The sequence below is a fragment of the Sprattus sprattus genome (genome assembly GCF_963457725.1).
Source record: "Sprattus sprattus genome assembly, chromosome: 10".
Lineage (NCBI taxonomy): Eukaryota > Metazoa > Chordata > Actinopteri > Clupeiformes > Clupeidae > Sprattus > Sprattus sprattus.
Window position 1 is genome coordinate 2512860 of NC_137908.1, and position 12245 is coordinate 2525104.

Below are 12245 nucleotides of genomic sequence, written 5' to 3' on the forward strand. Positions count from 1 at the left end.
TTAGTCAAAGCAAAAAGCGGATTGCAATCTTTTACGATCTTATAATTTAATATTAGTAATTCAATTTAATCTTATAATGTAAGAGGATGATATGGAGAGGATACTCTTCCATTCAGATTCATTGAGATGGTTCTATGGTGTTGGGTTCAGATCCTTTGAGATGGTTCTATGGTGTTGGGCTCAGATCCGTTGAGATTGTTCTATGGTGTTGGGCACAAAGAAGCCCTCTCCATAGCAACATAAATCACTCACCACAACATACACATTGAAGCCCAAAGGTGGTTCTATACTGGACTATCATGAGTTGTTCTCTACACAGGTGGTTCTAGACTATGTGTGTTGGAGTGTGTGTGTGTGTGTGTGTGTGTGTGTGTGAGTGTGTGTGAGTGTGTGTGTGTGTGTGTGAGAGTGTGTGTGAGTGTGTGTGTGTGTGTGAGTGTGTGTGTGTGTGTGTGTGTGAGTGTGTGTGTGTGAGAGAGTGTGTGTGTGTGTGAGAGAGAGTGTGTGTGTGTGGTGAGTGTGTGTGTGGATGTGTGTGTGAATGTGCCCTGTTCACATGCAGTAGTGTCACTTCTTCACCAGTAGATGGCAAACTGTTAAAGAAAACTACTCTGTCTAATCTCGTAATTGCCAAAAATAAATACTTTTCTCTAAAACAAAAATTCCTGACAAGCAATTTTTTTTTAATCAGCTACATACCATTAAAATCAGCTTTCTTTTCAGTGGTTAAGTGGTCAAATGTGGGGAATATAAAATACCGTGATGTCTGTCTCCATGAGTGCAATGCTTCCTCTGGTCTGTGTTTGTGTGTGTGTCAGATCAGAGCCGTATCAGAGCCAGATCAGGGCCAGATCAGAGCCAGATCAGAGCCAGATCAGAGCCAGATCAGAGCCAGATCAGAGCCAGATCAGAGCCAGATCAGAGCCAGATAAGAGCCAAATAAGAGCCAGATCAGAGCCAGATCAGAGCCACATCAGAGCCACATCAGAGCCAGATAAGAGCCAAATAAGAGCCAGATCAGAGCCAGATCAGAGCCAGATCAGAGCCAGATCAGAGCCACATCAGAGCCAGATCAGGGCCAGATCAGAGCCAGATCAGAGCCAGATAAGAGCCAGATAAGAGCCAGATAAGAGCCAGATCAGAGCCGGATCAGGGCCAGGCAAGAGCCGGATTGGACCATTTTAGGGCCAGGTCTGTGTCAGTCAGCTACTCTGCTTTGTCTCTCTCCACCATCTTTCCAGAAGAGATGCTGAACTATTGCTGAAGCGCTGCTCATACCAATGAAAGGCACAAATAGCAGGGTGTGTACCTGCAAACTGTTGAACTTGATTAAAATGTGAGTTTATTAAAACTTTTATTTTAGCCACAAAATGCACCACTCCCTTACTTAGGCATTACAGTTTTATAATTAGCACCACAGACATCATCTGTTTCATATTTAACATATTTAAGAACTCATTCATTTTTGCACATATCCTGCAGTATATCATCAAACCTAGTGACAACCATAGCCAATAGCTTAAAATGTTTTAAAAAGTTTAAAAATAGCATCTGTTTGTAAATCACCTCACACACCATTTCACTGAGATACAGAAGAAGAATGGATTTATTTTTATTTTACAGAACTGATTTATACAAAATCCATATTAGAGATCTCCTCACACACACACACACCCTAAAAACCGCCAAGCGCATCAAGGACATGTTCAACTACATGGTAGTCACATGATTTACACAAGTGTCTCGTCTCGTCTCGTCTCGTCTCGTCTCGTCTGGCTGTCTACATGAGCAAAGCCTTCCTCTGGGTTCTACAGTAAAACATGTCCTCAAGTTTGCAAAGATCTCGCTCTTTTTTTTTCTTAAAAAAAAATTATTCAGACATTCAAACCTTTTTTTCAGTTTCAACCAAGTACTATCAAGAAGGGCAGGAATACCAGATTTGTAGAGTGTGTTTCTACGTGTGTGTGTGTGTGTGTGTGTGTGTGTGTGTCTGTGCTTGTGTGTATGTCAGCATGTGTGTGTGTGCTTGTCTGTGTGTCTTCACATGTCCTGTGTGCACACTGTGGGTGTGTTTATGTACATGGCGTATGTTTACGTCTGTGTGTGTGTGTGTGTGTGTGTGTGTGTGTGTGTGTGTGTGTGTGTGTGTGTGTGTGTGTGTGCATGGCGTATGTTTGCGTCTGTGTGTGTGTGTGTGTGTGTGTGAGTGTGTGTGTGTGTGTGTGTGTAGTTCCCTTGCTAGTGACTCTAGATAACGATGGAGTGGAGGTGTCTGAAGCAGGTGATGACGTCCATAGGGATGGGGGGCGCCAGGTGATTTCCATCCAGCCGCAGGTACCTCAGTCTGGGGCCCTCCCCCGCGTCGAAGGGGCTCGCCGATAGAGGACAGAGCTCTGTGCCGTTTATATCTAACAAAACAACAAAACACACAGTTAACCAACTTACTGAGATATGGAAAAACAAACACAGAGTTAACCAACTTACTGAGATATGGAAAAACAAACACAGAGTTAACCAACTTACTGAGAAATGGAAAAACAAACACACAATTTATAAACCTACTGAGCTTTGATTAAGCTGCCCTTCATCAGAGTATGAATAGCTGACTGATAGGGGTTAAGACTGTGAAAAATACTGAAAAGTACATTTTTTAGACATATTATCTTTCAATTCTGGAAATGAGAATATGTCTAAAAGTGAGTAAAAACTAGAAACGGACGTATCTCATTTCTGCAGAATATGTTTAGTCATCTCAGTCAGTCTGGATTATGAGAATGTTATGACCTTTTGAAGGCAGAGGGCAAAGGTCGTCCTGACCCATTTAGGTCTGTTAATGTGTTGGACTGGGGTTTGATCAGGGCCTGGTCTGTGCTGCATCACAGCTAAGGGCCATTTCTATATTGAATCAGGGTTAGACCTGTGTTAAATATGTGCTTAGTCAGGGTTAGACCAGTGCTGAGTCAGGGTTAGACCTGTGTTAAATATGTGCTTAGTCAGGGTTAGACCAGTGCTGAGTCAGGGTTAGACCTGTGTTAAATATGTGGTGAGTCAGGGTTAGACCAGTGCTGAGTCAGGGTTAGACCAGTGTTGAATATTTGCTGAGTCAGGGTTAGACCAGTGTTGAATATGTGCTGAGTCAGGGTTAGACCAGTGTTGAATATGTGCTGAGTCAGGGTTAGACCAGGGCCATTTTGTATCATCAGACCGCTTGTCCTGCTCCAGACCCAGCTGCACTGCTGGTGAGGGGTGAGGGTACCTACACTCGATCTGGTTGTTGTTGAGGTGCCATGTGGGTGAGGGGTGAGGGGGTACCTACACTCGATCTGGTTGTTGTTGAGGTGCCATGTGGGTGAGGGGTGAGGGGGTATCTACACTCGATCTGGTTGTTGTTGAGGTGCCATGTGGGTGAGGGGTGAGGGTATCTACACTCGATCTGGTTGTTGTTGAGGTGCCATGTGGGTGAGGGGTGAGGGGGTATCTACACTCGATCTGGTTGTTGTTGAGGTGCCATGTGGGTGAGGGGTGAGGGTATCTACACTCGATCTGGTTGTTGTTGAGGTGCCATGTGGGTGAGGGGTGAGGGGGTATCTACACTCGATCTGGTTGTTGTTGAGGTGCCATGTGGGTGAGGGGTGAGGGGGTATCTACACTCGATCTGGTTGTTGTTGAGGTGCCATGTGGGTGAGGGGTGAGGGGGTACCTACACTCGATCTGGTTGTTGTTGAGGTGCCATGTGGGTGAGGGGGTACCTACACTCGATCTGGTTGTTGTTGAGGTGCCATGTGGGTGAGGGGTGAGGGGGTATCTACACTCGATCTGGTTGTTGTTGAGGTGCCATGTGGGTGAGGGGTGAGGGGGTACCTACACTCGATCTGGTTGTTGTTGAGGTGCAGGTGTTCCAGGTGTGAGCTGAAGTGGGGTACCACGCTGAGCTTGTTGTGGGCCAGGTGCAGGTCCAGCAGGCTGCTGACGTTGAACACCATCTTGGGGACGCCCTTGTCGTTCAGCTGGTTATAGTTGAGCCTGACGAAGGCCAGGTTTGTGAAGTCCTTGAAGTAGCCCTGGGGGATGTCCTCGATGTTGTTCCTGTCGAGGAAGAGCTGGAAGATGTTGGGCGGCACGCCGCTGGGCATCTTCCTCAGGATGTTGTGCGCCAGGTTGAGCTGCATGAGGCTCTTCAGGTCCTTGAAGATGTTCTGAAGTAAAAGTAAAAGTCAAAGTGTTTATTGTTGCATGAGGCATTTCAGGTCCTTGAAGATGTTCTAAAGTCAAAGTCAAAGTGTGTTTATTGTTGCATGAGGCTGTTCAGGTCCTTGAAGATGTTCTAAAGTCAAAGTCAAAGTGTGTTTATTGTTGCATGAGGCTGTTCAGGTCCTTGAAGATGTTCTAAAGTCAAAGTCAAAGTGTGTTTATTGTTGCATGAGGCTGTTCAGGTCCTTGAAGATGTTCTAAAGTCAAAGTCAAAGTGTGTTTATTGTTGCATGAGGCTCGTCAGGTCCTTGAAGATGTTCTAAAGTCAAAGTCAAAGTGTGTTTGTACAGATAACAAGTAACATTTACCAAAAAATAACATATAACTCTATAACACTATAACAATAACAATAAAACATATAACATAAAACATGTAACATATAACCTATAACACTATAACATATAACACTATAACAATAAAACATATAACATATAACATATAACATATAACATATAACAATATAACAATAACAATTAAAAAAAAAAACATATTACATTAACATATAACCTATAACAATATAACATTAACATATAACAAATAACATATAACATATAACATATAACAATAACATTAACCCTAACCTTGCCCAGGTTGCTGTCGCTGATGCGGTTGTGGTGGAGGTCCAGCAGCACCAGGTGCTCCATCTTGCTGAAGGCTCCGGCGGGGATCTTGGAGATCTGGTTATGGCTGACACGGAGCTGCTCCAGCTTCTCGGGCAGGGCGTCGGGGATCTCCTTCAGCTGGTTCCTCTCCATGTAGAGGTACAGGAGGTTGGGGACCTTCTCACACACACACACACACACACACACACACGCACACACGCACACATACACACATACACACACACAGACACACACACACACACACACACACACACACACACACATACACACATACACACACACACACACACACACACACACACACACACAGACACACACACACACACAGACACACACACACACACACACACACACACACACACACACACACACAGAAGCAAGGCATGATTCAGTTGCACAGTTATTCTTTTAAATTAATCCTCATGAACCAGTAGCAGGAGCATGTAGAGGTAGAGGAGGTTGGGAACCTACTCACACACACACACACACACACACACACACACACACACACACACACACACACAATATTAGCAGGAGCAGGAGCAGGAGCAGAACCAGTAGCAGGAGCAGGAGCATGTAGAGGTAGAGGAGGTTGGGAACCTTCTCACACACACACACACACACACACACACACACACACACACACACACACACACACACACACACATACAGACATTCACACATACAGACATTCACACATACACACACACACACACACACACACACACACACACACACACCTTCTTGAACACCTCGCGGTCCACCCGGCGGACGCGGTTGTTGGCCAGGTCCACCCACTTCAGCCCCGTGGCGTTCTTGAAGGACTCGGCCGTCACCTGGGGGGGGGGGCGACAGGGGTACAGGAGGTAGAGTCGTAAAGTCGTTTTGTAATCAGAAGGTTGCTAGTTCGATTCCCTGTCGAAGCGTCTTTTAGCAAGACACTGAACTCCCCAATTGCTCCTGATGTGCAGTGTGCCATCACTGAAAATGTGTACACATCCTTGTAAGTCGCTTTGGATAAAAGCGTCTGCTAAATGAATAAATGTAAATGAATAAATGTAAATTAATAAATATCAATGAATAAATGTCAATGAATACATGTAAATGAATAAATAAATGTAAACCTCGTCGATGAAGTTGTTCCTCAGGTACAGGTAGTGGATGTCCGCGGGGATCACGGGGACGCGGCGGAGGTTGCGGTTCTCGCAGTAGAGGGCGTGGGGGTAGACGGGGTTGCAGCTGCACTCGCGCGGGCAGTCGGAGTAGGGCGAGGGGGGGTTCAGGATGGGCGGGGGGAAGTCAGTGGGCTCCGCGGGCTCTGCCAGCTCCGCTGCGGCTGCCAGCGGCTTCTTGGAGGCGGGCACCAGCGGTTTGCGGGTGGCAGTGGGGCGCGGCGGCTTCTTGGGGCGCCCTCCTCGCTGCGGAGCTCTCTGCCCCAGCAGGACGGGACTCAGGAGGAGGAGCAGGAGGGAACACGATCCTAACTGGGCCCTCATGGTCCTGCAGAGACAGACATGAACCTAGATAACCAACAGAAACTGCCATTCCTCCTGGGGGAAATTGAGACATGTATCTTTTTGGCTTCTGAATACGTGCAGTCCTGCCACATCCTCCGTGAGCAGGCCATATCACCTATAAACATAGGCCTGAACTCATAGTTTTTTTTTGTTTTTATCTATTCTTATCTATTACTGTATATGTTTTTTTTTTTATGTAATTATTATAATTAATGAATTGTAATGACTACTTTTTTTATGTATCTATTCGTTTTACTTGGTATTTACATAATTTATCTGTTCCTGCATTACCAATTCTTATTTTTACTATTGTTATTACAGTGCATGAAATGCCCTGTATTGTTATTCCTAGGTTTCTTCTTCTTCTTCTTCTTCTTCTTATTCTTCTCACCTTTTTCTGCGATTAATTCAGCCCGAACCGCTTAACGTAGAAACTTCATTCAAACTTTGTCACGTAGGTCTTGTAAAGGACACTTATGCTATGTATTTTTCACTTTTCTAAACTTTATACTTTTTAAGATATTAAATAAAAACGAATCTAAATTTTCCCATTGACTTACATTGGGCCATTATGACATCATAATAGGGTCTTTAAACTGGCTTGCACCTGTGCTTCACTGACACCTGCGCCAAATCCAAGGAACCTCTTCTCTGTCCCTCTCAATTTAACTGTATAGGAACATTAAGACACCTTACATTCTCTACTTTTTTTTCTCTCCATCTCTCCATCTTTCTCTCTATCCCTCTCAGTCTTCTTTCTCTTACACTCAATCTCTCTTCTTCACTCCATTTTTATCTCCTTTTTTCAATATTTTCACTTTTTTTCTCTTTCACTCTTGTTCACTCTTCTTTCCTTCTTCCACTCTTCTTTCCTTCTTTCACTTTTCTTTCCTTTCTTCACTCTACTTTCTTATTTCCTTCTTTCAGTCTTCTTTCCTTTCTTCTTTCCTTCTTCAACTATTATTTCCTTCTTTCACTCTTCTTTCCTTTCTTCACTCTTCTTTCTTTTCTTCTTCCACTCTTCTTTCCTTTCTTCACTCTTCTTTATTTTCTTCTTTCCTTCTTTCACTCTTCTTTCCTTCATCCTCTCTTCTCTCCTTTCTTCACTCTTCTTTCCTTTCTTCTTTCCTTCTTCCACTCTTCTTTCCTTCTTTCACTCTTCTTTCTTTTCTTCTTCCTTTCCTAACTTTTGCATTTCATGCACTGGTATTTCCTTCAGGAAATGCATTTTCTAGTTATTATATTGTTATTATTATTAGTGCTTTGGCAACAGTGTATCGTACATTCATGCCAATAAAGCCATTTGAATTGAATTGAATTGAATTGAATTGACAGAGAATGGAATGGAATGGTATGGAAATGAGCCCTAGTGACTAGTGACTGTTTGCGGCAGAGATAGTGACACACACACACACACACTCTGAATTTCATCTCTGCATTTCACCCATCCAGGGTAGTGATACACACAGTGATACACACAGTGAAGCACACTAACCCGGAGCAGTGAGCTGCCTTCAGCGGCGCCCAGGGAGCAGTGATTGGGGTTAGGTGCCTTGCTCAAGGGCACCTCAGCAGTGGATGTGGGCATGGGAGAGACAGGGAGATTCAATTCAATTCAATTCAATTCAATTCAATTCAATTCAATTCAATTCAATTCAATTCAATTCAATTCAATTCAATTCAATTCAATTCAATTCAATTCAATTCAATTCAATTCAATTCAATTCAATTCAATTCAATTCAATTCAATTGTATTTATATAGCACCATAACAATACAATTGCCTTTAGGCGCTTTACAGAGCCCAGAGCCTGAACCCCCTTAGTGCAAGCACAATGGCAACAGGGGCAAGAAAAAACTCCCTGTTAGTCAGGAGGAAACCTTAAGCAGAACCACGGCACATAAGGGGGAGATGACACCTGTTGGTTACGCAACATCTCACACCCTCATCCTCCAAGCGCCAAACACACACATTACATCATCTCAAATAGTGCTGCACGTGTCAGAAGCAAGACACACACACACACACACACACACACACACACACACACACACACACACACACACACATACACACACACACACACACACAAAAGCAGGACATGATTCAGTTGCACAGTTATTTTTTCATGTTTTTATCATTTTATTCGTGTTAGCAGTGATGATTGTCCCAGCTTGAGAAACAGTCCATGCTTTATTAATAGTTAAATACCAACCAAATCCCTACAATAACTGTGTATACCACAGAAACCTCTGCAGAACTGAGAGGGAAAATAACCTAGGTTATGTAATATTCATATGACCATTAAAGTCATTCTGCACAAATCAAGTGCCTGGCATCCAGACACACACACACACACACACACACACACACACACACACACACACACACACACACACACACACAATTCCCAGTGGGTGAGTAAGTGATCCCCAGCTTCTGCCACAGTCTGAGCTTGCAGACATTTCCTCTCTCACTCACTACCCCCCACCCCTCCTCTCACTTTCTCTCTCCCCCTCTCTCTACCCCTCTCCCCCCCTTCTGTCCCCCTCTCTCTCCCCCATCTTGTCTGGTTCTGGCTGTACCATTAGCTCGTTCACAGCCCTTAGAAAAACAGGAAACACAGAAAGAACAGGCAGCCTGGCAGACAGGACTCCCAAGGCCCCCCAGTAGCAGGAGCAGGAGCAGGAGCAGGAGCAGGAGCAGGAGCAGGAGCAGAAGCAGGAGCAGGAGCAGGAGCAGAAGCAGGAGAGGCAGGAGTAGCAGGAGGAGTAGCAGGAGGAGCAGGAGTAGCAGGAGGAGCAGGAGGAGCAGGAGCTGAAGCAGGGGAAGCAGGAGTAGCAGGAGGAGCAGGAGCAGGAGAGGCAGGAGGAGCAGGAGGAGGAGGAGGAGCAGGAGCAGGAGAGGCAGGAGGATCAGGAGGAGCAGGAGGAGCAGGAGGAGCAGGAGGAGGAGGAGGAGCAGGAGCAGGAGAGGCAGGAGGAGCAGGAGGAGGAGGAGGAGCAGGAGAGGCAGGAGGAGCAGGAGGAGGAGGAGCAGGAGCAAGAGAGGCAGGAGGAGCAGGAGGAGCAGGAGGACAAGGAGGAGCAGGAGAGGCAGGAGGAGCAGGAGGAAGACTCATGGTGCCTGGGGAAGCAGGAGTAGGAGAAGTATGGGAAGCAGGAGAGGCAGGAGGAGCAGGGGAAGCAGACTTGGGGTGCCTGGCCGCTGACAAAGCACTCATTGTGCTCCAGAGCCCTGGGGGAGTCCAACTCAACAAGGGGAACAGAACCGCCCCGGCTATACCTGGTCCAAAAGGAAGCCAGAGGAAACCAGAACCCTGACGGGTCACGGCAGTGACGTACGACCTGCCTCAACTGAACACCAGCCAAACCCATAACGCAATGATGTAGCCACCAGCCAAACCCATAACGCAATGCTGTAGCCACCAGCCAAACCTATTTCATGTCAGTACTATACCAGCCAAATACATATTACAGTATTACACCAGCTAAACATACATCTCTACACACTACACCAGCCAAACCTATTACATGTCAGTACTATCCCAGCCAAATACATATTACAGTATTACACCAGCCAAACATACATCTCTACACACTACACCAGCCAAACATACATCACTACACACTACAACAGCCAAACATACATCTCTACACACTACACCAGCCAAACCTATTACATGTCAGTACTATACCAGCCAAATACATATTACAGTATTACACCAGCCAAACATACATCACTACACACTCCACCAGACAAACATACATCACTACACCCTACACCAGCCAAATATAGAAATCACTTCTACACACTACACCAGCCTAACACATATCTCTATACACTACAGCTAAACATACATACCACCTTCTACAGCTAAACATATATCTCTACACACTACAGCTAAACATATATCTCTAGACACTACAGCTAAACATATATCTCTACACACTACACCAGCTAAACATATATCTCTACACACTTCACCAGCTAAACATATATCTCTACACACTACACCTGCTAAACATATATATTATATATAGAAGAGTTCTCGACTAGCCTGGTCTTCTGTTTCCATGAGGAGTGGTTTACATCACAAACAGAGAACCTCAACACTCGAAACAGTGCTTAGCAACAGAGAACCCCAACACTAGAAACAGTGCTTAGCAACAGAGAACCCCAACACTAGAAACAGTGCTTAGCAACAGAGAACCCCAACACTAGAAACATTAACATTTACATTTAGTCATTTAGCAGACGCTTTTGTCCAAAGCGACTAACAAGGGAGAGTACAACAGTCAAACTAAGAGCAATAAAACCTGGTGTATCAGTAAATACTACTTTACGTAAGAAATAGAAAAACGACATAGAAAAGAAAAAGAAGTGCAGTAATGTAACTGCTGAAGTGCAAGTTAAGCACTAGTCAAGGTGCCAGTAAGGAAGGGAGGTGCTCTCTGAAGAGTTGGGTCTTCAAAAGCTTCTTGAGGGTAGAGAGGGACGCCCCTGCTCTGGTAGTACTAGGCAGTTCCCTTCACCAACGTGGAACTACAAATGAGAGTGCTTAGCAGTAGTGGTGGGCTTAAGCCTCAGGAGGGCGCCAGTCTTTAGTGGAAACAGTCCATCTGGGACTGATAGCAAATAAATTACACCTGTGTGTGTGTGTGTGTGTGTGTGTGTGTGTGTGTGTGTGTGTGCGTGTGTGTGTGTGTGTGTGTGTGTGTGTGGCTCCAGTGAGGTGTGTGTGTGTGTGTGTGTGTGTGTGTGGCTCCAGTGAGGTGTGTGTGTGTGTGTGTGTGTGTGTGTGGCTCCAGTGAGGTGACTGGGCAGTGAGTGTGTGTGTGGCTCCAGTGAGGTGACTGGGCAGTGAGTGTGTGAGTAGGAAACTATGTGCAGGGTTAGGGTGAATCCCACCTGTTCAGGAGGAGGTGTATATAGCATTGGTCAGTCACCAGGTGATTCCCACCTGTTCAGGAGGAGGTGTATAAAGCATTGGTCAGTCACCAGGTGATTCCCACCTGTTCAGGAGGAGGTGTATATAGCATTGGTCAGTCACCAGGTGAATCCCACCTGTTCAGGAGGAGGTGTATATAGCATTGGTCAGTCAGCAGGTGATTCCCACCTGTTCAGGAGGAGGTGTATATAGCATTGGTCAGTCACCAGGTGATTCCCACCTGTTCAGGAGGAGGTATGCAGATCTTTAATGGGAAAAGGCTGCAGGTGAAGCTGGGCCGAGTTCAGTTAGTCTCTCTATCTATCTGAATCCACTACCATCCGGTCGGGGGTCTCCAACTGATCCAGGCTGTGGTCTTAGCCCATAACACACATCAAAGCAGGGCCACATATGGAAGCATGTGAAGAGGCCTGGTTGTGCTTAAGGTGTCTGGTTTTTGAAGGCCCATATGCTCACCGGACATATCAAAGCCCAAATGGACCTGTCCACTGCGTTCAGCACCATCTCTGGACAAAAACAGGCTCTATCTAGAACCTTGCAGGGTTCTCATGGCTTATCTGATGCCATTCAACAAGGGATACTTCAAGTTTCTCCTTTCAGCTCTTTAAAGGTCCTTCCTAGGCTACAGCAGTAAATGAGTAAGCCAAAGAACCTTTGGTCATTCTAGAATACAATTTAAGATTATTAAGAAAACACCAAAGAACCTTTGGTCATTCTAGCCCTTTCGTGCATGGTGTCCACATGCGTGGACAGTTAATTAAACTTCATTTTGTTTCTTATTATCATAGTAATATTCTCCAAACCACATAGGGGCAGTGACAGTAGACTCAGAGCATTAGAATAACAATATGTATAATCTTGTATTTGGAATGTTAACTGTGTAATGACATCATTAAGTCAAGA

General features: G+C 45.2%; 1 protein-coding gene across 1 annotated transcript in view; it reads right to left on the minus strand.

The window, feature by feature from the left end:
- Positions 1-1325: 1325 nt before the first annotated feature.
- The window catches only part of prelp (proline/arginine-rich end leucine-rich repeat protein), a 15252-nt gene continuing 4332 nt past the window's right edge, over positions 1326-12245 (minus strand). Inside the window, exons 2-6 of the mRNA XM_080846196.1 lie at positions 5999-6374; positions 5615-5710; positions 4833-5030; positions 3866-4196; positions 1326-2408 (exon numbers count right to left, since the gene is read on the minus strand). Coding sequence (XP_080702322.1) covers positions 2248-2408; positions 3866-4196; positions 4833-5030; positions 5615-5710; positions 5999-6370 — 1158 coding nt within the window. The 5' untranslated portion in view covers positions 6371-6374 and the 3' untranslated portion in view covers positions 1326-2247. The remainder of the gene's footprint in view (positions 2409-3865; positions 4197-4832; positions 5031-5614; positions 5711-5998; positions 6375-12245) is intronic.